General features: G+C 43.1%; 3 protein-coding genes across 3 annotated transcripts; all 3 read left to right on the top strand.

Annotated features, from left to right (window-relative positions):
• Positions 1-808: 808 nt before the first annotated feature.
• Positions 809-2,686, top strand: LOC308154356 (uncharacterized protein; the record flags this gene model as incomplete). The annotated part of the gene is made up of 1 exon (XM_080527519.1): positions 809-2,686. The coding sequence occupies one exon, from the start codon at positions 809-811 to the stop codon at positions 2,684-2,686; it is 1,878 nt and encodes a 625-aa protein (XP_080383645.1).
• Positions 2,687-9,172: 6,486 nt separating this feature from the next.
• On the top strand, positions 9,173-15,080 carry LOC308154367 (uncharacterized protein; the record flags this gene model as incomplete). Its single annotated transcript, XM_080527530.1, has 2 exons — positions 9,173-9,261; positions 13,355-15,080. The coding sequence occupies exon 2, from the start codon at positions 13,362-13,364 to the stop codon at positions 15,078-15,080; it is 1,719 nt and encodes a 572-aa protein (XP_080383656.1). The 5' UTR covers positions 9,173-9,261; positions 13,355-13,361.
• Positions 15,081-18,406: 3,326 nt separating this feature from the next.
• LOC308154378 (uncharacterized protein) lies at positions 18,407-20,797 on the top strand (the record flags this gene model as incomplete). Its single annotated transcript, XM_080527541.1, has 1 exon — positions 18,407-20,797. The coding sequence occupies one exon, from the start codon at positions 18,407-18,409 to the stop codon at positions 20,795-20,797; it is 2,391 nt and encodes a 796-aa protein (XP_080383667.1).
• Between the last annotated feature and the right edge of the window lie 5,595 nt (positions 20,798-26,392).

Genomic DNA, 26,392 nt, shown 5'->3' on the forward strand with positions numbered 1-26,392 from the left:
ACTGGTGACATGTGCCTTTGAAGTAGTGATTCACCTCACCTGCACCAGTAGAATTATAGAGGTGATGACAACATGATATGGTGTTCTATTAATTAGACACACACACACACACACACACACACACACACAGACAGACAGACACACACACACACACACACACACACACACACACACACACACACACACACACACACACACACACACTGAAATGTGCACAGCCCAGTCCAGTCATACATTTACAACTGACAAACTGTAATACTAGGTCTTATCATCAAGCAACAGTCTTGCATAATGGTCTGAGCATGCTGTCAAGATAAGTCATATGGAAATAAAGATGATGCATCCTCTTTGCATCCCAAACACTACTAACTTAAGGAACAAGAGCATCACAAAAACAAGTAGCTTGCTGCAGTCCGTCTAATTTGAAAGGTGGGTTGAATTTATTGCTAGATTCTACTGTTCCGTGATTTTAATTACTTTGTTTTGCTTATTAGAGCTGTCAGGGAAGTATTTTAGGGGCATAAGTGACATTCTAAGTCATTTTAGAAGTACACCTACTGTACTGTGCAATATAGAAAGGAAATTAAAATGTAAATGAAAATAATTTTCTATTTGATCAAATAATAACATATTCAGTGCTAAAGATGATCAGTGGGATTTGAACTCATCAATCTGATATACAATAACAAATATATCTATTTCCATTAAACAGATGAGGGAACTCCTCCTCTTGGTTGGGCTACAGGCAACCCTCTGTATGACCTGTCCTAGTAGTTGTATTTGTTACAAACAGGGGTCCGCCAAATGTATGGGCAGCATCACGGACGTGCCAAAAGAGCTGCCCCTCCACACCTATCGTCTCCAGCTCGAAAGGACCAACATTAAAGCCCTGAACGACCAGAGCCTCGCCAAGTTAACCCTCATGCTGCGTTTCAGTCTCAGCCACAGCTCCCTAGACACCCTCCATCCCGATGCCTTCCTAGTGGCTCCCCAGCTCCTCTCCCTCCAGCTGTCCTCCAACACCCTCTCCAGCCTTCCACCACGGGTGTTCAGCCCGCTCGTCAGCCTGACACAGCTGAACCTGGCTGGGAACCATCTGGAGTCCATCCCCCCTGTGCTGTTCCAGGGCCTGACCAATCTGACTGAGCTGGAGCTCAGCCAAAACTCTATCTCCCACCTGGACCTGGATGTCTTCACCACACTGAGCAGCCTGAGCTTCCTCAACCTGGGCAGTAACGCCCTGCGAGAGCTGCCAGCCAGGGTGTTCCACGCGCTGACCCAGCTGCAGTACCTCATGCTTTACAAGAACCAGCTAAAGGTGCTGCATCCTGGAGCCTTCGACAAGCTGGCCAACCTCCAGGAGCTCAAAATCCACTATAACCAGATCACCGACATCCCTCCTAAGGTCTTCTGGGCCCTGGGCAACCTCACAACCCTCACCCTGTCCTCCAACCAGCTCCAGGGTGTCCCAGAGAAGACCTTCTACAACATGCCCAAACTCTCGAAGCTCACTCTCTACAACAACCCTCTACTGGCACTGCCTGACCAACTGATGGGGCACATGCCCTTGCTTACCAACTTCTACCTGTATGGCACCAATCTCACCACGGTGCCAGGGAACCTGTTTGCCAACATGAGCGGGCTACAGAAGCTGTCTTTCCACCTCAACGACAAACTGCGGGATCTGCCCCGGGATATCTTCTGCTGCCTCCCCAGGCTCGACAGGCTCTCGCTGAAGGCCAACCACCTCCACGACCTGCACCCTGATCTATTCTCCCAGCTGGCAAACATGGACACCCTTCTCCTCAATAACAATAAGCTCCGCTCCCTCCCTGAGAGCATCTTCGCAGGCCTCCCCAGGCTGACGAACATTGAGGTGAACAACAACCAGCTGAAGACTCTTCCAGGGGAGGTTTTCTCCACTATGGGGGGGTTAAGGGCTGTTACTCTGAGTGGTAACCCATGGGACTGTACATGTAGTATCAGTGGCATTGCAAGTTGGCTAAGACGTAATGAAGGTGTGGTCATCAATAGGACGGACGTGATATGCCATAGTCCACAACGTCTACTGAACCGCTCACTAGGGTCACTGCTCGACCAAGAGATTAAGTGTGATGTTACCACGCTCTCAAGCAGCCTCACTACCAACTCTCCAGTGGGATTTGATGTGTTCTTAATGACTAAGTCATCATTTCTCAGAGAGACAAGCGCTGGGTTCACCACAAGGGCATTAACGCACATTGCAACCACCAGACCCACCACCACTCCATCCTCCATGTCGACATCCACCATCGTACAAACCACCACACAGACTACTGAGAAGAACGACCACACATCCCAGCCATTAACCACTTTAGTTCCTCCCGTTCGACCGACTTCTGTTTCCAACAACCAGTCCCCTACCTTCTATGAAAAGGTGGTGTTTGAGCAGGGACTTGAGTTTGTGCACAACAACCGCCTGAAGGGCTGGGTTTATCTGTGGACCCTGCCTGCCAATGGCGCTTGGTTCCTCATGACCCTCCACTTCTTGCTCCTGGCCATGGGCGTGGTCCTGATCTTGGCTGCCATGTATGGGATGTACCGGCTTAACCAGGCCATGGAAGATCTAGGGGCACTGTCTGCTGGAGCAAACAGGAAACGCAGCATGATATCAGGCAGGATGCAAAGGGGTCATGATATGCTCTAGCCTCAATAATAGTTTCGCCCCCTCTTCAAATGTCAAGATGTCATTTCTTTTGTATTGCATTTTCATTTCACACTTTTCATGGACACTATCTCTTTAGTGAGCCAGTTTGTAGGGAATAGTGGACTGAACACTTTCAATATTATGTCCAGATATACTGTAGAAGACAGTGACAAACTGTTTACATAGCATTGTCTTGTCTCCTTCTAGTGGTATGAACTCTGAACTACAGGAACAAAGAATGATTATCCTGAGAGGAGTGTACAGCTATGACATTTCTTCAAACAGCTGTAGACTATAGACTAGTACTCCATGATAGAAGTGTCAATGAAAGTGTAGATCTGGCAACAGTATCTGGTCCTGAATCATTTTAATGGTTGAAACAGCAATGCAACTAAGATAAGCCACTGTAAGCCACTGTAAAATCCATCACTTTATTACTTTATCAATGTATGGTTACTTTTTTTACTTACGTTACTTATTATTATTGTGTTATTATTGTGTTTTGATCTGATCTGATAAAAAAAATGTTTTACTGTAAGTTGTTTAGCTTAAGTTAAACATCTTCCCCTGCCATCTGTTCCAGGGTGTTAGGAATACAATTCGGTGCTAGAAAATAATTCCACTGTAAACTAAAACATAAATACGATCTTTCACAGATGTGCATGTATTTACCTTTGTCTCTGGTTCTAGTGAGAGAATCTATGACCATACGGTCAGTGGTGATTACAGCTGTTCCATATGGTAACAGTAAGCAATTAAAAATATAATTCAATAAAAAAAAGAAGTGAGGTTGTTTGTTAGAAATACACATCTGGGCAGAGGGGATGAAAGAGGCCAAACTGTGTATGCAGCTGTGAAATTTGAACTGCATGAATACAAATGTCCTGATGTCACTATGATGTCATCCCTGCCACAAATATTGGTGTACATGATGAGACACATTTACATGTTATACTCTTAAAACAGACTTACATCAAAACTTGTTATTACTTGATTTTATCAGACCTTTGTCTAAATTCATCTAGCCTAAAGATGTGGTGATTAAGAGGTGATGGAGTGAGCAAATGAATAGCAACAAAATAACAATAAAATACTTCAAGAACACAACTAGTGATTCAATCACACAAATCAAGTGTGATTGAATCCGATCCAAATGAATCACTGTTAAGTAGTGGGATGAAAGCATTACAATTCTACCTCCACAACATTCTTCAACAGAGGAAGTCCAGGTATGACTGTACCATTTCTAAATTCTACATTTGGAAAAGATTTTTATTGGAGATTTGAACACGGACATGCTCAGAAATGAAGCATCCGTTTTCAAATCCTTCACTAGGTTTTCTGAATTACACGGTCTCCGTCAACAAATTACCAAACCCACTAGGGTGTGTATTTCTACTCAAACCACCATAGATCTCATTCTAACATCGGATGAGTCCAAAATCTCCAAGAGTGGGGTTATTGTATGTGGGCTAAGTGATCATTACATGATCTTTTGCACTCGTAAAAAACATAAACCCAAGGCTGGCGGTCATAAAACTGTAACCACTAGATCCCTTAAATCCTATTCTAGTGAGGCCTTAAACCATAAACTGGAGAATCAAGACTGGTTAGATGAACTAAAATGCACACAGGTTGAAGAGGCATGGCTAGGTTTCAAAACCAAATTCCTAAATATTATTGACAGTATAGCCCCCATGAGAACCACCAGGGTTAAAACCCGATCGGAACCATGGATGAATTCGGACATTCTAAATGCTATGAAAGTCAGAGACCTAAAATGCTCTGAAGTTCAAAAATGCAAATCAAAATTAGTGAAACACTTAAACGAAGATCACAAAACCCACTTTGAGAAAATTAAAAAACAATGCAACAAACTATGCAATCAGGTAATTACCATGACCAAATCTGCTAAGAAAGAATACCTCGATAACAAAATCGAAGAAAACTTAAACAAACCACGTGACCTTTGGAAGCTACTTAATAGCCAACTAGGTTGCAGTCAAAAACTCAAAACCAGGTCTACAAACATCAGCATAAAATCTGGTGATTCTCTCCTTACAGACAAGCTGGATGTGGCTAAGTGCTTAAACACTTTCTTTACAACCACTAAATTAGTTAACAATCTACCACCCCACTCAGGGCGTTATGGTGTAGAGCACATCCGTGCGTTCTACAATAAACTGGGTGTACGCAATGATGATTTTAAACTCTCCATGGTGTCAAACGATGAGGTGTTTAAAAAGCTAGGCGCTCTACACTCAGAAAAGGCCACGGGCCATGACAATATTCCAGCCAGATTTCTAAAAGACTCAGCTGCCTCCATTACCCCAATCATCACCCACATAATAAACCTCTCCATCAAACAGGGACACGTCCCCCTTGACTTTAAAATAGCAAGGGTAACCCCACTGTATAAAAAAGGAAGCAAATTAGACCCAGGCAACTACCGACCTGTTTCTATTCTTAATTCCATCTCGAAACTTATGGAAAAAATAGTTTATGAACAGGTCGATAGGTACCTTACCGAAAAAAATCTGATGTATGAATTTCAATCAGGATTCAGAACATCCCATTCCACGGACACATGCCTTCTCTATTTGAACGACCACATCAACCATGAGGTGGACTCGGGCAAGTACTGCGGCATGGTCATGCTGGACCTCCAGAAGGCCTTCGACACAGTAGATCACCACATATTGTTAGATAAACTGAAAGCAATTGGGTTCGATAGAACATCGGTGAGCTGGATGCAATCCTACTTAGAGGGGAGGGAACAGGTGGTTAGTGTGAACGGAACACTGTCCCCCCCCCCTCCCAGTGACCTGCGGCGTTCCACAAGGAAGCATATTGGGACCTTTACTGTTCCTAATATATGTGAATGACATGTCATCAGCATGTAATTGCAATTTGTTCCTGTTCGCGGATGACTCGGCTCTGCTGGTCTCTGACAGGGACATATTGCAGGTGGAAAAAGCGCTAAGCACTGAACTGAGTAGAATCTGCATCTGGCTAGCTGACAATAAACTATCAATACACCTAGGTAAAACTGAAACCATCCTATACGGATCCCCATCTAAACTCAGAAAGGCTGAAAATTTTAAAATAAAAGTGGGTAACATTAATATCACAAGAAAAGAGGATATTACATACCTGGGCTCCATCTTAGAGGCAAATCTTTCCGGAGATAAAATGGCAGCAAAAGTAATCAAAAAAGTGAACCATAAAACTAGATTCTTGTACAGGATATCCTCACTTGTCAGTAAAAACACACTGAGGACCCTATCAGGAGCTCTCATTCAATGTCACTTCGACTATGCCGTAACATCATGGTACTATAGAACCACAAAGGCCCATAAAACAAGACTCCAGACAGCCCAAAATAAACTGGTTAGGCTTCTGCTAGGCCTCAACCCTAGGACACATCTAACCGCTGCTCATTTTTTGAGCCTTGATTGGCTACGAGTAGTTGACAGAGTGCAGCAGCTTGCACTGGGCCTAGTCTTCAAGATACGCTACACCACAAAGACGCCCAAGTACCTGTCAACATACTTCCAAAAAGTGAACAACGTCCACACTTACAACACCAGAGGAAGCTCCACGAACCACGTTCAACCGCGTTGCACCACAAACAAGGGATTAAACTCGTTTGCAAACTATGCAGTAAAGATGTGGAACGCCCTTCCTATAATCTTAAAGGAGTGCAAAACACTGCCCACCTTCAAAACCACGCTCAAAAAACATTTACAGGAGGCTGCAATCCGTAACTGGACCCTCTAAAACAAAAATCAGATTAAAAGACCCGAACTACCCACTGTACATACTTTGTGTTTTGTCCCCCGCCCCCACCTGTGGTGTATGTCCCCACCTGTCCTACCCGCTGTACATACCTTATGTTTTGTTGTATTGTTCTTCCCATGATGGATGTACGTTTATCTTGTAGATAGTAATAGTTATTTGTCTGTATTATCATGTAGATAGTACTAGTTATTTTCTTATGTCTGTCTTACATGTAACGATGAATTGAAAATCAAGGACCCCAATTGAAATAAGCCAGTGGCTTTCTTGGGTTTTTATCCTATTAGTTTGACCTTGTATGTAATATGTACTTTCATGTACCTACTTCTGCAAACATTCTAATAAAGTTTTCAATCAATCAATCAATCAATCATCCATGACATTTCCAACCACAATGATTGTGACATAGTTGGAATTCAGTGAGTGGTTTTAGATTGAACTAAAATAGGACATGGTCAATTATAACACACTTAATGTAATTGAATTGTGTGTCCTGTTTTGTTTTTAATTTAATTGTTAATAAAGAGTTATTATCGCTGCAATACATTTGTTTGATAAGCATTCAAGTTACATTGAGACCATGTTTTAGAACTGTGTAAGTAGAGTGACTGCGGTGGAACAATATTTCGTCAGTCATTAGGCAGTACTATTGGGCCTTTATGTGAAGATAAGAACACAAGAGACCGAGGACCCCAAAGGGAACTGCTTTCACGGTATCCAGTCCAGAAGCCCAGGGTCTAAAACGCAGATTAGAGCACCTGTTTGTTGGCGTTCACACCAGGCAAAGTCCCTCTCCCTGGACTCGGCTCTTTAGCTCACCTGGGGTCGGTTGCACCACTTCTTACTAAGTACAAACTAACCCTAGTTATAGCATAAGTATTTACTAAATCAAGATTTAGTCACTACTAAAATTGAATGGGTTGCACCAAGCACACTAGTTATGTTAAGTTACAACACAAAATACTTTGAATTACAGTTAAAAGTGGGTTCTAAGTCTTTAAAATGTCTTCTTTCAGATCTACAAAGGCTCAACTCAAACCCTTTTGGATAATGAACAGCATAACTTCCATGACAAGTGATTGAATTTAAAACCAACACCAAACAAAAGAGAATGAATTGCTGAAAGGCACCCAAGTTCATCACTATGGCGACCATTGATTAAGCCTTTCCACTACACTGAGTTCACATAACAGTAGGCATCGCTCTCACAAACACACACATAAACGCACGCACACACACACACATGATAGGGAATAGGAGAGAGTGGGAATAAAGACAGGAAATAGCAACACTGAGCAACTCCCATATATCAACAGAACTTTGTTTTAAAGACCAGTACCTTGGGTCAAAGTTGGATTAATCTGAAAACTTTCAGGAAATGGAACATCATTGTAAACTGGTCAGTTTGCGAATAAATCATCTGTGCACAAGAAACCCTCTCTAGGGTAGCCCTGGCATGTATTAGGTCAATCTGACCAAACCTTTACACCAAGTTAGGGTGGATCCACACCAATAATTGTACATGCAGGGCTTTTGCAACACTTGCTCAACACCAGCTCTTGTTCCTCATACAGTACGGTCCAACCCAAACAGTCATTATTGCATCATGCATGACCTTTGCATCACACCAACTGTCCTTTTGTGGTCATCAGTTACATTTGTATCCTGACCAGGCTGCTGGGATCCCCCTAGGTTGAAGTATACGTTAACTCCGCCCTTGCTATCAGATTTCTGGCGAGGTAGGGGCCCATCAGTGCCCCTGCATTGTAAAACAGAGGGATTTAGTTTTACAGCAACATAGGAATGTTAATAAGACATAAGACACCAACATACAACCTTCAAGTTCACTAGGTGTCGTAAACAACAACACACGGTTTACACTTTTAGTAGCACTGAGCTAAATGCTTTAATGGCAGAAAATTCACTTAAACTGATGGAGAAAAACTGGTTTAAACTCACAGTACTTTTATACATGTCTCTCTGCCTCTCCATGATAAGTTGCTGTTGTTGTTGAAATCTGGCCGATGTGATCCCTACTGACTGCATGAGAGCCCCTCCACCGCCCAGCACACACACACACACACACACACACACACACACACACACACACACACACACACACACACACACACACGCACACACACGCACACACACACACACGCACACACACACATACACTGAAGTGGAACAGTGAGTGCGGGCCAACCCAGAAAGCTCACTTTCAGCATATTTGCTCATAAAGTCATGCTAAACAACAACAGAGTCCCCAGAGTCGCATATACTTCCTCCCCTCCCCCCTACATGTGGACACACACACACACACACACACACACACACACACACACACACACACACACACACACACACTCATACAGAGTTCCAAGCACGCACTCTCACAAAAACAAATCCAGCCCAGCACAAATGGGTGGGGCTATCCCCACAGTCCCCCCACCACACTTCTCAAAAATGTGTGTGTGTGTGTGGGAGAGAGAGACAGACAGAGACCGCCGTGCCGTGCCAGGGAGCTTCACTAGTGGACTGGTAGATTTCATGGTCTCAGGGATAAAAGATTGACGAGGATGATGATGAGAGTGATGACGAAGACCAGGACAATGTGAGGATGTGTGGGTCTAGAAGAGAGTGGAATTTGTGATTAACGCATTAGTGAAAGACTGACGAGAGGACAGAGGAAGTACAAGAGGATAAAAGATAACCCAAGTTCAGCACCAACTCATTTGTCTGTAGTTCACTCAACTGCTATACAAGGTCTGCACAAGGTAAGCTCAGCAATACAGCATGTTTCTGTAGTCAATAATGATCATCAAAAGCTGTATTGGATTGTTAAGTGCTTGTTAATTGTGAAAACAGAACCAGAGTTTATATATTGTTTTCACAGTAAATTACTTATTTTTAAGGCTGTGACTTTGTGACAGTTACCATCTGCCTGAGAGGATATGACCTTTTTAGCTGTTAGTTTTTATTTATTGATCAGGAAAAACTCTGTTCATCTACTCTATAACCATGTGGAGTGAAGTGAATTTGTGGTTTTACTGTGTGCCAATGATCAGCGTTTGTAAAGGGTTGAAACTTCCCCCTTTCACTACTGAAACTGTCTTGGTTCAGGAACCCTAACCCAAATATTGAACATAATATTTGAAAATATTTGCTGTACTGTATCTTTGACATAGATTGTTGTTCGTCTGTAAAACTCATCTGTGAATACCCACCAATTTGCTGGTTCTTTTTATCTATGAAAGACACAAAGTGCTGATGCTTCAGTACAGGAAATGGGGGAAAAAATCGGAGCAATTAATGGTGAACTGGAAATGTTTTCACCGTTACACTGTAGAAAATTCCAGTCCTGTCCAGACTGTGGTTTGGTGCGACTGGGACACATTATATCAGAGGGGAAACATGGTTTAAATGTCAGCTTTCTTTCAAACAAGGACCGTATGAATTTCATATGGCTGAGGACTCAAACGAGGCACAAACAGTAGGCCTACCTAGTTCTCAGATGATGCTGTGACACTGTGGCTAACTGTGCTACAGTACGCAGTGATTCTGTGTCATGATGTTGAGTGGCAACAGAGTGTTTGTGCTACGATTCACAATCTCTGAATGCTCGTGGTGCTGTTCAGTCATATCTGTTCTATGTCTTCCAGATGATAAGCTACATAAGCTGCAATGTCCTAAGTGGATACATCTGTTTAAGACTGAGAGAATCAGTGCTAGTATCAGTGCTATTCAGCACTAGATTCTGTCATTGTTCTGCACTGACTTATTTTGATTCATCTTAGACCCCCCCATACTGACTGAGGTTCGGATGTACCCAGCTAGCCCATTGCACATTAACACTTGTTACAGTACGATTGTGAGGAACACGCAAATTGTCACAAAAGGTATTAGAACTGCCAACATTTCAACAATAACCACTGAATGTTATGTAGGCTATTCTTCATTGAAGGGGACCCAAAGCAACTACTACACTAAACAGAAAACATTTAAATTAATGAACATATGGGAAAAACACCAGGAACACCAGTTCTGTATTATACAGCATGATCCTTCTTCCTTGGAAAAATAATACAATAAAACCCAATTCCTCTGTGGCCGGTGTTCACTGGAAGGGCAAACACGCTCCCTTAGAAACAGACTTCCAATGGAAAAGACGCTGTCTGCACCTTAATGTCCCGGCCACAGAGAAAATAACCTTCTTACTGCCAACTGACTCTACTAACTGACCAGGGTTTGTATTGAGAGTCCACCAAACGAACCATAATGTTGGCAGAGCTTTGTAAAGGCTGCCTTTTGCCATTAAAAATACATCACAAACCCTGGCCCCAGACATCTGTAGTCAGGCTGTCTGGTATGGCTATAGCCATCCACCTAGATCCGTGGTAGTGGCGCACTAGCCAACACTTAACCTCAGCTTTATCCTCACTAATCGAAGACAGAGTAAACACTTGTGTTGAATCTAGCCCTTGTTAATTGATATTCCTCTCACTTTGTGGTTTTGTAAGCCAGACATCCGTGCTCTTGTTAGACATTAGTTAGCTGTTGGTGGTCTAGCATGAATATGTTGTACTGTATACAATGTGAAGGGTGAGCTAGAAGAGAGTCCCTCCAGCCACATTTGATCCCTCTGCCAAAGGAAAAAACACAGCTTTCCTTCACTCACTGGGAACAATACTGTAGAACAATGTGGACCAGATATAAAAAGAAATCAAATGGAAACAACAACAATAACATTGCATTACTGTATATCTCTGTATATCCCCCTTTCTTCAAACTGTATGGGTGAACGGTGGTGTCTTCAGTTACCAAAGCCGTGGTATGTTACAAGCTCAACAGACTACTATCGATAGATGTGCCGAGATTCCAATACAAAATAGTAGTTAGTTACTATACTGAACAAAAATATAAACGCAGCACTTTAGTTTTTGCTCCAATTTTTCGCGAGTTGAAATCAAAGACCTAAGACTTTTTCTATGTACACAAAAGGCCTATTTCTCTCAAATTGTGTTCCCAAATTTGTTTAAATCTGTGTTAGTGAGCACTTCTCCTTTGCCGAGATAATCCATCCACCTGACAGGTTTGGCATATTCAGATCCTGATTAGACAGCATGATTATTGCACAGGTGTGCCTTAGGCTGGTCACAATAAAAGGCCACTCTAAAACGTGCAGTTTTATCACACAGCACAATGCCACAGATGTCGCAAGTTATGTGGGAGCGTGCAATTGGCATGCTGACTGCAGGAATGTCCACCAGAGCTGTTGCCCGTGAATTGAATGTTCATTTCTCTACCATATGCCGTCTCCAAAGTCGTTTCCAATTCCAATTCCATTGGAATTGGAATTGGTAGAGAAATGAACATTCAATTCACTGGCAACAGCTCTGGTGGACATTAATTGCACGCTCCCTCAAAAACTTGTGACATCTGTGGCATTATCTAGTTGGCATTATCTAACTTTTTTTATTTTATTGTGACCAGCCTAAGGCAATAATCATGCTGTCTAATCAGCATCTGGACCGCAGACCATGTTATTCTGGATTGCCCAGTGTACCACCCACGCAACAGGATGCATGGTCTGTCGGTATTAGATGACGAGACGACGACGTGGCTTCTGGAGGGGTGTCCAGAAATATAGCCCGGGTGAGCCCCTCAACCAGGTCTCGGGGTGGTAAAAGGGTAGCCCCTCGGCCCGAGCCTGGTGGAGTGGAGAGGAAACAACAACCCATACGCCGAAGAAGCATCTGGATATGCCACACCTGTCAGGTGGATGGATGGATTGTCTAATACTAATTCATTTCACTGGATACTGTAACGGTTCAATAAGTATCTGTACTATGAAATGCTAGCAAGTGTTAGTAATGTTAATAATACTAATCATTTAAGCATTAATCATAAAATGAATGTTTGTCTATAACAACTGTGACCTGAGAGTCACCCTTTGCTTATGACTTGAGTAGACTAATATAATAGAGAAGTAGACATATTGCTCATGAACTGTAGAGAAGTAGAAGTATTGCTTATTTTAAATTGCTTAGCTAAATTAAAAACTAGAGGGGACAGAGCCTTCTCTAAGGCCGCCCCTAGGCTCTGGAATAGTCTCCCCCTCCACATCAGAGCCACCGAGAGCATTGAGGCTTTTAAAAAAACTAGTCAAACACATCTTTTCTCCCTGGCCTTTGACCTGAGGTGAACCTGCCTTCCCGACACTGCACTCTTTGCACTTCTATTTGTACTGCACCTTGCTTTTAGTGTATTTTTCTATTTTATCATTTTTTTTCATCTGTATTTTATCCCTTTTATCTTGTTTTTCTCTTTATATTTTATCTGTTAAGCACTTTGGGCGGCTGTTGTCGTTGTACATTTTGTGCTATATAAATAAACGTTACTTACTTACTTACTTTATTTTTTATTTTTTATTTTTTTTATTTTTATGAACTTACTTGCGGCTAAGTACCAGCTAAGTACCAGCAGGACTTACTTATAAACTGTGCTAAAAGCTGGATTAGGAAATTTAGCTGACAAGGTGTATGTACTGTTTGAGATTACCCAACTGCTTCAATGTTGAAAGACAGATATAGCGAATATGGGAAGACCCATCCTGGGGGGTTTGAACGTATACATCTATACTTGTTTGGACTACCATTCTTGCAACCATTAAAATAAGTCACTAGAACGTATATTGTGTACATAGAGTCTCATCAAATACTAAAGTGGTAACCCTAGATTTCCACGACAATACATCTGGGTTTGATCATTTTTGTTCACTGTCCCACATTTTTATATTTTTAACCCAACCATTCTGGTATATGCTTGAGATGAAGAAAAGCTGATGAACATTATTTTTCTCTTTTCTAGGGGATCAATGGACCTGCCATTCACCCTCCACACATTCCTCCTCCTCTGTGCCATCAGTGCTGTTCTTGGAGCGTGCCCAGATGCATGTATGTGCAGGGACAACAAGATCCTGTGCAATGGCAGGACCATCTCAGAGTTCCCCTCCTCTGTGCCTGCCTCCACCACCACCCTGTACATCTCAGACACCAACATAATCACTCTCAAACCTGAGGATTTTTCCAACTTTGCTGAGGCCCTAGGCATCTTCGTGGTCAAAGATACTACAATCAGGGAGGTTCTACCTAGCACGTTTGACCTCACCCGTAACCTGGGCGCCCTGGGCTTCACAGGTACCGAGCTACCCGACCTACCTGAAGCCCTGTTCCAGAACCTTCTGAAGCTGGAGTCTCTGACTCTGAGCAGCAACAAGCTCCTGGTGCTTCGTGCTGCCTGGCTCTCCTCCCTCCGCTCTCTCAAGACCCTGGATCTCAGCAGGAACCTTATCACCTCTGTTCCAATGGAAGCCTTCCACTCTGTCACAGAGCTGGAGATCCTCACCCTGGCCAGGAACAACATTAGCCACCTCTCCAGGGACTCTTTCCGAGGCCTGGGGCAGCTCAAATCCTTACGTCTGAATCGTAACCGTATCAGCGATATCCCGGCCGGAACGCTGGACGGCCTGGTGAATCTGGAGGAGCTCTCTCTGCAGGACAACCAGATCACTCACCTCCCTGCCGACCTGTTCGCCCATCTACCCAAACTCCAGAAGCTCTACCTCTCTAGCAACCGGTTGACGTCCCTCCCACAGAGGATCTTCTTCAACCTCCCAAACTTGGCCCATATGTCCCTGTATGAGAACGAGTTGCAGAATCTGTCGCCAGGGTTGTTCGGCCCCATGGCCCTCCAGGAGCTGTGGCTGTATGACAATAAGATAAGCCACCTGGAGGACGGAACCTTCAGCAACCTGACCCAGCTTCGCCTGCTGGTACTTAGCCGCAACCAGATTAGCTCTGTGTCCACAGGGGCCTTCCAAGGGCTGACCAAAGTGGAGGAGGTGTCCCTGCACACCAACCTCCTCACCAGCCTGGAGGAGGGCACCTTCCAGGGTCTGCCCATGCTGGTTAACATCTCCCTGGAGCACAACCATATCAGATCACTCCCCACGAGCTTTCTCCAGGGCCTGAGGCAGCTGGGTCAGCTAGACCTCCATAACAACTCCCTCTCCTACCTGCCTATGGAGATCCTGGTCTCACTCACAGTGGCCAGAGAGGTGCTTCTGGCCCAGAACCCCTTTAGGTGTGACCAGGATATTGTGCCACTGCGGGACTGGCTGAGACAACATCCTACCAAGGCCAACCAGAGCCTTGTGGTGTGTGCCACACCCTCAACCCTGAGCGGCGAAATTGTAGTGGACCTAAGTGATGAGCAGCTGACACCGGCTCCGCTCAGCCCAACCAACACCCCTGATGCCACCCCTACAGAGAAGAGGAGAAAGCCCCACACCCCCCCGCCCAAGAGAAGCACCGCCTCCCCTGTCGCTGAGGCCACAACCACTCCAGAGAATGGGGAGGACCCCAGTAGTGGGCGGGGCAATGGAGAAGTTGTATCCAGGAACACGCAGATCATCATCATCGCAGTAGTCTGCACCACCATCATCGCCAGCCTCATCATCTGCTGTGTCTGCTGGAGGAGAAACAAGAGAGGCAGCCGCAACCTTGGCCGTAGGTCCAAAAACTCTGTCCTCTAGACAGGCCAAGAGACCCAAGGACCACACAGGAAATGTACAATCTGAACATGCCAGGCAAACAATTGTCGGTAACACTTAACATCAAGTTACCTCTATACCTGTGTAGTTATATTGCAATTACTACAGTAACAACATTGTATCAATATGTTATTGCATCGTAATTCGATATTAACACAAAGCAATTATGCGATTACAAATGTACTGTGTAATTACACAATTACTGCACAGATACAGGGGCAACTTACTGTAAAGTGTTACCCACTTCTCTGATGCAATGGTTACCAATCACTCTGATACTTAGACCAATCTTAAGTTTTAGAGCCTAAATAACCAATGTTTTTAGCAATAACCCATCTTTGAGGGGGTATCAACTGCAACCAACTATTGGGATTCAACAACCCATCCATTGAAACATTACCACTGTACATAGCTTTATCTCTAATCACTGTTAACCCTATCTTTCTGGAGACTCTTCAAGTTGCAAGTTTGCTGTGGTCTGGAGGTTGAACGATGTTGTGCACAAAGAAACTCATATCTCATAAACTGTAATAAAAATATTGGATATTGTGTGAATGATGCTATGCATAAAATCTTGTTTTCTTTTGTTTACTGAAAGTAAGACACTCTAAACAACTGTTCGGCAACTAGATAATCACAAACCTGTTGATCTTTCTTTTTTTTCATGATTGACTAACTACAGGTTTTACCTGTTATCAAGATCATATTTGCAGAAATCAATATAGGCAACAGTTTCATCTCATTTCAAATGGTTATGTTCCATAAAATCAAATGACTGATTGTAAACATGGAATAAAACTCTGCTTTGTGTTGATATTCTGGAATGAGTGGTGGTGGTTCATTGTGTAATAATATGAGTGGAAGTGGTTCATTGTGTGGGACTGATGTGTGATATAATCTTTTGACCTTTTACATGAGCTGTTGTGAATGTTACTTGCTGTTGCAACTTATGTGGGGATATCTCCTCCAGCCATTAATGTTATCATTGCTGACATTAATCCGGTAGTCCAGTAATCCATCAAAATCACCTGCTCGTTAAGTGAACTTGAAAGCCTGGCTCATTCTGGGCTGAGAGAGAGGTCGGCTGTCATAACTTGATATACAGTCATGCTTTATCGGTGCATTCTAATAGCATGTGATATATTACACACTGTGTATGAAAACAAGATTTCAGATCAAGTCAGTTTATGCCAAAGGTTCATAGTCGGGTCAGAGGGGTTCAGATGAAGACCAGAGGGATCTGTGTGTGTGTGTGTGTGTGTGTGTGTGTGTGTGTGTGTGGAGTTTTTTTTATCTTTGAACATTCCATGTGTCTCATGCACACTGATGGTATACATTTAGCATTGGAATGTAAACTACCCATCTACCATATCTCAACTGTACACTGCACTAGCCACAAATCAGCCCACATTTTCACAGTTAATAAAAACACATAGTATAGGAAGGTCGCTGGTTTGATCCCCGCTTCAGGAGGGAACTGCATGTGAGCTGGTGACTGGAGGGTTGCTGGCATCATATCTAAGGTGCCTACCACTGCCGTTGTGCCTTTGAGCAAGGCACTTAACCCCTAATTGCTCCAGGGGTGCTGACTATGGCTGACCCTGTGCCTAGAGCAAATACATTTTGTTGTACTCCATGCAATGATGAAACAAAAGAAAAGGTTGAAAAAAAGGTTGAATCAAAGATTACCAGTGATTCAAGGCCATAGTAACCTGTGCAGACAGTGTCTTCAGGATCATGATATTATGGTATATTTGTTTTGTTCTCAGGAACTCATAGCACCCAGTTGTTGAAGTCATAACTCCGACATGAATGCATTTGAAGTGGGAACAACTCGTCAAGCAATGAGATTTTGTTTCCAATCCATAATGAACGTAAAAAAACGACAAACATATATGTGTAAAAATGTTACAGAATGAATGAATGAATGAATGGTCTTTATTGTCTTTATTGTCATTTATATAGTACAGGTACCATACAACGAAATTTGGGAGGGGGGGCTCCCCTGGTGCTAGGAAAAAAAACTAAAAACAAGAAGGGAAAAGAGCTGGTTTATATAAATAAAGGCTATGTACACTATCCACTATACTATACTATACAAATAAAACACTGTGCTGTACCCTATGCTATGCTATACCTATTCTTACATTTCCTATCTCTGAACCTTATGTACCCGAGGGTTGTCATATTGCACATAGTGTTATTGCACATTCATTTAAAGTGTCGCAGTTTGCAGGTTTGACACAGTTGTGTTTCAGTATTGCACTTGATTACAATCTAGTAGCTGCCATCAAATTGTCTAGATTGTCCAGGGCCTAGAACCTAGGTCTTTGCTGTGTTCAGGGCCTGAATGGCCCTGGGGTAGAAGCTGAGCTTCAGTCTATTTGTCCTTGCGGACATGGTCCTGGTCCGAGGGCAGCCGAACAAAGTGCTCGTTCCCAGGGTGGGATGGGTCTCTGGAGATGGATTTAATAGTTACAGTGGATATACACAACTCTTAAACTTGGGTATCATCATACCGGCCCAAGTTTCTCACTTGGAACAACGACTTGGAGGGTCGTTCTATATAGTGGTTATTTGCCACTCCGGAACTCGAAACTCTCAGAGTTTCCAACAGAAATTAGGCTGAATTTGCAGGAACGGGAAACAGCAAGAAGTAGATAACCAATCAACACAATTAAACATGACTGCACGAGAGCTGGAGGAAATTCTTCACCACTGAAATAGTTATTTTTACTTTACTTTAGTTATACTTTGGGTATAGGAGTATTGACATTCCCCCCTTCTCTCTCTCTAATGAGCTCACAGCTCTCTTCCCTCTTATCTCTGACAGCAGTGGGCTCTCTCACCACGCCCCACACTCCCTGCCAGCCCTAACATAACTGCTGGCAGAGATAGATAGAGTAGATCAGCAATGATAAACTAGATGACTGTGTGTTTGCCTGTTTCTCTCCATAACTGCCCTTCCTCTTTGAGTTCTGAGCCACTATCAGGTATGGTTGTTTTCCTTTGCGTTTGATAAATTCACTTACTGTAAGTAAGTAATAATAAGTATAACTGTGTGTTAGCATTGCATGCAATATTTATTATCTATGAAATATCAAATTGATATGAATTATATCATATAGAAACCTTTTCACAAAAAAGTTTGATATACTGTATTCAGTCAATTTAACCTACTGTTTTACTATAGCATATATTCACAGATCTACTAACAGTAGTAGACAGTAAGTGTCTGTAACATCATTCATAGTTGATGTTGATGTAATTTTTTTACAGCTTTTTTCTTTTTCATTCAGAGTAAAAACATGTTTGGAGGATACTTTTTCTTCTGTCTTCTGCCTTTTATGTTTGAGTCTTCATCCCAAACCTGCGAGAAGGAATCGGACTGCCCTAAAGAGAACCAGGATGTCTACGGCAAACTCCTGACAGAGATCCCTGTGACGTTAAAAGCAGGTGCTACTGAAGTATTCTTTGTTGACAGTCAAATCACCATCATCCCCAAAGGAGCCTTTGCCTCCAACCCCCAGCTGGAAAAGGTAGAGTTCATTGGCACCCCCACTGTCTCTATAGAGCCAGGTGCCTTTGAGGGCTTGGCAGACATCAAATTCATAGAGATATCCAATACCCAGCTGACATCCTTGTCTAAAGGAGTCTTCCAAGACCTGAACCACCTTGAAAAGCTCTTCCTTAAAATCAACAAGATCCGTAGTTTGGAGAAAGGCGTGTTCGACGGACTTCAGAAACTGAATGAACTCCAGTTACACATCAATGAGATTAGTTCCATTGAGGAGGGGACTTTTGATGACCTTGAAAACCTTCAAATTCTCCATCTAGCCAAGAACCAGCTCACCTCTGTATCTTCTACCCTGTTCTCAAAGCTCCACAAGCTACAGATACTGAGGCTCTATGAAAACCAGCTGACTTGCATTCCAGACGGGATATTGGAAAATCTACCCCAGCTGAAGGAGTTTAATTTGCAAAATAACAAAATCACAGAAATATCGCCCAAATTATTCCCACATAAAGACAAATTAAACAAGATATTTTTAGACGGTAATATTTTGACTCAATTGCCTCCAGAGCTTTTTGTGGGCTTCCCTCAGCTAAAAACATTGACACTGTCTACGAATCAGATCACAAGTCTACCTCCTGTCCTCTTTGGAGAAATGCCTAAACTGACTGAATTGAGTCTTAGACAAAACAACCTTACCACCCTTCCTAACGGAGTATTCAGCCCACTCAAAAAGCTCAAAAAGTTAGATCTGTCTAAGAACCTTTTCACCAGAGTGTCTGAAGAGTTCTTTGAGGGCCCTGATAAGCTAACAGAATTGAATCTCCAAAGCAACCACATTGAATCATTAACACCAGATGTCTTTGAAAAACTGACATCGTTAACAACTCTCAAGCTCGCTGATAATAAGCTAAGAAATCTTCCTGAGGACATATTTGACCCCTTATCAAGACTCACCAAAGTTTACTTGAGTCCCAATCCATGGCATTGTGACTGTGCAATGGTTCCTCTGTACCAGTGGATGAAGGCCAACTCTGTCAAGGTCAAGCCTCGGACATCAGATCTGATCTGTGAGTATCCAGAAGGTTTGAAGGGACAAGAAATCCTGTCGCTCATAGAAGATCAACTAATATGTCCAACCACCATTACTTTACCTACCACCACTGTCACCATGACAACCATTCCAATGACAACAACACCAACCACAACATTGCCAACCACTCTGCCAACTACCACAACACCAACTACCACTCTGACAACTACCATTAAGACAACTACCACAACACCAACTACTACTCTGCCAACTACCATTAAGACAACTACCACAACACCAACTACTACTCTGCCAACTACCATTAAGACAACTACCACAACACCAACTACTACTCTGACAACTACCACAACACCAACTACTACTCTGCCAACTACCATTAAGACAACTACCACAACACCAACTACTACTCTGACAACTACCACAACACCAACTACTACTCTGCCAACTACCATTAAGACAACTACCACAACACCAACTACTACTCTGACAACTACCACAACACCAACTACTACTCTGACAACTACCACAACACCAACTACTACAACACCAACTACTACCCTGACAACTACTACTGTGGCATCCACCCCAACTACAACCACCATCCCAACCACCACCGCACTTACAATCCTGACTCCGATACCCACCACCAAAGGGACAACCACAGCACTGACCACAACCACATTACCCTCAACCACCACCCCCACCCAAGCCCCAACCACCACCACCACCACCACCACCACAATAACCACCACCACCATCGCCCTTACTACAATTCTTGCAACAACCACCATTGCAACCACCACTAGCAGAGAGACAATGGTGTCGCCGACCACACAGAGGATCTTCACCTGCCCCCATATCATATCCTCTCATCTCCCTGCCTCTGCTTCCTATACTCACCAGGGAAGGAGCAAGGCCTTACAGTGCAAAGCCCGGATGATGTCCTACACAGCCATGCTGGTGGTGGAGATATGCTGTACGCTGGTGTTGGTCAAGTTCACCCTTTCTCTTTACCGCCTGCTCCAGCACAGGGAGAGGCTGTACGCCCCGGGTGTCAACCTCACCCGCTTCTCCTTCAGGAAGGAGATCACACTTAGGCCCATCCGGGAGATAGAGACTGAGGTTCTGTGAACCAGAGACAATCGAGTCAGAAAAGAATAATGGCACATTTTGAGCAGCAACTTAGTGATTTGGCTATTCTATGTAAGTATGTATAAGTATTATTATTTTTTTACTTTAGGTCATTTCTACTGTTCTACTGAGTGTAAATCCACAGATGTCATTAAAAAAGTTAACTTCTTCTCTTTTTTCTAAACTCTGCATGGAGTTGAAGACATAGGAATAATAAATAAATAAATGCTGTTATCGTCACAATCATGCTCAAACAGTGAGGACTGTCTGACAGTCTGATAAGTGTAACACAGATAAGAGATCACGTGGTGTATTGAATCATTCTTTCTTGTATGAACACAATGAACAAACCTTACACATACCTCTATTGGCTCCTTGCCATTCTTAAAGTAGTCAGTGAGGCACAGCAGGTGGCACCCATCTGGCACAGCCGTAACATGTTAAACAAATGTTTATCATCTGCTAGCTATATAAACTGTCTCCAGAAAACATAGGAAACATCTACTGAGAGGGCATACATGACCAACACATATACACATACAGCTAGATTCCAGAAGGTGGTGCTAGATATCCACAAAAAAGGGGTTCAGGAGAAAATGAAAAGTGTATCTGGGGTTACATAATCTGAAAAAAGATTTCTTGAAAAAAGTCTTCATACTTCAATCAGGTTGTGCTTCAGAAAACAGTTGGTTATGAGTGCACATTGTATGGAAAGACGTATACTTGACTCATACTAGTCTATATATAGTACACATTATACATCCATTGTTTGGACTTTCAATTGGACCAATGACATAATGACTTAGTTTCTCTCTATTCTCTGTCACCAAACAATGTTCCAGAACTCACTGAGTCACTCATCACTGATCAGAAATGCAGATTTAAACACATCTCAATTGAGAAAAACTACAATACGAATGAAACCTTCATTGAAACTAAAGGCTACAGAGCTGCCATATTGTGTATGAGCAGAGAATAGACACATTAAGTCATGCCCACGAATATCTCAACAATTTAGCTCCAGCTTTTCAGTCAATCCCTCTTCTAACAAGCTTTTGCTCTCTCGCTCGCTCCCCTATCTCTCTAATGAGCTCACGGAACCCAGCAGTGGGTTCTCTCACCACGGCCCACACTCCCTGCCAGCCCTAACATAACTGCTGGCAGAGATAGATAGAGTAGATCAGCAATGATAAACTAGATGACTGTGTGTTTGCCTGTTTCTCCCCATAACTGCCCTTCCTCTCTGAGTTCTGAGCCACTATCAGGTGGTTGTTTCCCTTTGCGTTTGATAAATATTCAATTACTCTAAGCAAGTAATAATAAGTATAACTGTTAGTTAGCATTGCATGCAATATTTCTTATCTATGAAATATATCAAATTGATATGAATTAGATAGATTAATTAATAGAAACCTTTTCACAAAAAGTTTGATATACTGTATTTTCAGTCAATTTAACCTACTGTATATACTAGTGATGGGGGAAACGAAGCTTTCGAAGCATTGACACATTCAACACAATTGTGTTGCAAAAAGTGTCGATCTATCGATGCAGGCGATACAGCAGCTCCATAATGCTATCTGCTGGTCAGGTCATGGTATGGCGGCTGTATCGACTGATTCACAAGTAAAAATACAATAAGCCCACCGTCATCTGTGATGTCTTGTTCAATAAAGGTGCTGTGACAAACTGTGTCGATGTGTATGTGGCCATATGTGGTCTTAAATGTTGGTGTGTCTAGTAGACTATAATAAATACATACGTATATGAATAAATAAATAAATGCAACTGTTGTGTCGATTTCTGATATGAATAGAATAGAATTTGCCATTTAGCAAACGCTTTTAATCCAAAAGCTACTTACAGGGACATTCCCCCTGGAGTAATTTAGGGCAGGGGTCTTCAACCTTTTTCAACCCAAGGACCCCTTGTATGAGAGACAAACAGAACAGGGACCCCCACATGTAATATATATTTTTAAATGTCTCACATTTTAAAGCCTATAATAACTTTTATATTTACTTCATTCACCTTTTCTTTCACCGTATTAACCTATTTATATACTAGGTTGGGTTATTAGCCTATATTTGTTTATGATTGATAAAACGTGCATGCATTATTATGATTGGTTATTATTATTGTTGTTGTTGTTGATGAGGCTTATATTTTCTATTATTATTATTATTTTTCAACAATGAAACTTTTAGCTTCAGGAAGCCAGGTATGCCTACCTCAGTGAGATGACTGGCCCTGGTTGGTGGTACACAGCTTGTCTATTCTGGGGGAGATGGAGGTTGTCAGGCAGAGCATCATGTCATCCTCAGACTGCTGTCTGGAACGGTATTTGCTCTTCAGGTAGGTGAGGGAGGAGAATCCACTTTCACAAAGATAAGTTGTTGCAAAAGGCAAGAGGCTCATCGAGAACTGGGTGAGAGGCTGTGACTCGTACACATTATTGTGTGTACTGTCTGTGGTTAGGTCGATCAGCTGATCTTCCTCAGCGGCTGTCAGGTTTAAGCTGCGTGCACACAAGGCCATTGCGTTGCACCGGAAGTCATTCATCTCAATGGGGCCGTTGCCTTGATCAGTTGCCTTGCTCTGCATTGCGTTTCTTGACCGTCAGGGTGCGCCAATCAGCCAAAAAATTTCAGCTTTTTGCGTTGCGTTGGATCCGTTAAAACAACCGGAAGTAAACCGGAAGTAGTTTCTTGCCCAGAGCTCTCGCCTCAGATGTAAAATCCTCAATTTTGGCCGCCATTGGCTAAAATCTGTAATTTGGCTCTACGTCTATATGTCAATATGTCATTTTATGACGTTTTTATATGTTTTCAGGCGAGAAAGTAACCATATATATTCACAAAATGTGTCCAGTTTATCAAAATAACCCTTTAAGTTTATATATCTTATCTGACGTTTTTTTCCCCACTTCTGTGGGAAACTTCGCTAGCAACACGAGTAGAGCTTTGCATCTGCAGCGCACGTTGAAGTACGTCAAGCCCATCCCACCAGGTTGCGCCAGAAAGGAGGGTCACGGTCCGCGGTGTGCACGCAGCTTAAGGCGTCGGATGCATTGTCTTTGCATGGAAACCGTATCCATGTCTTGTGCTTTCTCCAAGACTTAAGCTGCGTGCACACCGCGGACCGTGACCCACCGTTCTGGCGCAACCTGGTGGGATGGGCTCAGTGTTTCCTCTACATGCATTTCATCGTGGCGGACCGCCACGATGGAATTTCCTCCGCCACCATTCAGATTTCTCAACCCAAAAAAAAAAAAAAGATTTAGGCCGCTTTTCAGACCTTCACAGCGCTAGACACACCCACAAGCGCTGAAACTGGACCAGTCCGTGTGTGTCGCGAGTATTGAACTTGAGGCTGCGTTCGTAAATTCGCTCTGAGAGCCCCGGAGCGCACACTGGGTTCAACGTCATAAAGGGACCAAGTCATTTGATTGGACAAGAGGCATTCCGTGAGTGCTGATCAGATTTCCAGAGCGTATTTACGAACGCGCCCTGGCTGTCACCCGAACACCGCGAGCTAGCGTAGTGTAGTGTAGTATAGGATGCGTAGTGTAGTGTAGTGTAGGATGGAGAGAGAGAGGAGAAGCCTCTCTATGTGTTACCTATGTCCAGTGTACTAGAACCACTCTAACAGGAGTGTTTGTCCGTGAATAACACCGGCTATGCCCGGGGTAGAAACACAAGACTATAGCTGGATAAGGTCTACAGGTCTACACGGTCATTTTAAGCCGTCGACCAGCCCTCTACGACCACGGGAAGTCATGTTAAAAGTGAAGATACTTCTGTTAAACTAAGCTAAGCTAAACATCGCTAATCGCTAACTCCCTCCTGGGCTTAAAGTGACAAGTAATAACGTTGTGAAAAAAAACGTCAGATCAGTGTTTTTGTTTTTATTGACAACGGAATTACATGCTGGAAAAACATGCAGACACAGACAATAAGAGACACACGGGAGAAGTACAGGAAAACATTTTATTTTTTTGGGCCATCCTCGAGTTTTGGCTGAAATTACGTCGTTGTTTTGAGCGCGCGTGCGCGTTTCATGCGCGTGCACGCGAAAAAATCGTATAGGATGCGCGCGCGCGGTCAGCACTACCCGCCACCATTGTACAAATTCCTGGAGGAAACACTGGGGCTTGACGTATGTCAACGTGCGATGCAGATGCAAAGCTCTACTCGTGTTGCTAGCGAAGTTTCCCACAGAAGTGGGGAAAAAAACGTCAGATTAGATATATAAACGGGTTATTTTGATAACCTGGACACATTTTGTGAATATATATGGTTACTTTCTCGCCTGAAAACATATAAAAACTTCATAAAATGACATATTAACACTTGTAGAGCCAAATTACGGATTTTAGCCAATGGCGGCCAAAATTGAGGATTTTACATCTGAGGCGAGAGCTCTGGGCAAGAAACTACTTCCGGTTTACTTCCGGTTGTTTTAACGGATCCAACGCAACGCAAAAAGCTGAAATTTTTTGACTGATTGGCGCACCCTGACGGTCAAGAAACGCAATGCAGAGCAAGGCAACTGATCAACGCAACGGCCCCATTGAGATGAATGACTTCCGGTGCAACGCAATGGCCTTGTGTGCACTGCACGCAGCTTTAGTCTCAGAAAAGTACTTCTCAAATTGACTTTCCAGTGCCTCCAAGTGATCAACAATTGCGCATTTCACGTCAGGCGAGGGCACAGCGGAATCCGCGGAAATGCATTGAAATGCGCAGCCAGCTCCGCGCGGTAGCAGAATCTCGTGGATAGCTGTGCGTAATTCAAAGACACTCGCCAATACTGATCCACGGGAAAGCCATCTGACCTCGGAATGGTAAAGGAGCGCGTTATAGCGGCGCATAGAGAAGCAAAGAGGCGGGTTTGTTATTATCAAACTAACTAAATTAGTAACGTTATGCTAGTTATTAATTAACGTTAATTTCGCAATGAAGACCGAACTGCAGCGTTTTAGCCAACACCTAGCTTGCTAGACAGGTGTGTGTTTTTTTTCTCCAGCTGACGTTATGTTAAGCTTCGTGCACACCGCGAACCGTGACCAACCGTTCTGACGCAACCTGGTGGGATGGGCTTGACGCATGTCGCATGCGATGCAGACGCAACAACACAGCGGTAATATGTCCGGAGGAGATAGCAAAGATGGCGCCGTTAGCATCACAAACACTATGCCATACAAGTTAGCATCAGAGGTAGACTAATATCCTCAACTTATGTCCTAATCACACTACTGTCATACAAGTCGTACCTTCTCCTTGACATGGACATAAACACCTGCTACCTTCTTTGAAAGAAATCGCGATTTATTCAGTGAAAACTAGTACACCATTCAGATAGCATAACAATAGCATAGCATTCGCGGACAGTCAGTCAATGCACCTAGCACAACAATAGCATAGCATTCGCGGACACAGTCAGTATGTTAACATCAGATATATAAACGGGTTATTTTGATAAACTGGACATATTTTGTGAATATATATGGTTACTTTCTCGCCTGAAAACATATAAAAACTTCATAAAATGACATATTAACACTTGTAGAGCCAAATTAAAGATTTTCGCCAA

The sequence above is a fragment of the Nansenia antarctica genome (genome assembly GCF_963989245.1).
Source record: "Nansenia antarctica genome assembly, chromosome: 1".
NCBI lineage: Eukaryota > Metazoa > Chordata > Actinopteri > Argentiniformes > Microstomatidae > Nansenia > Nansenia antarctica.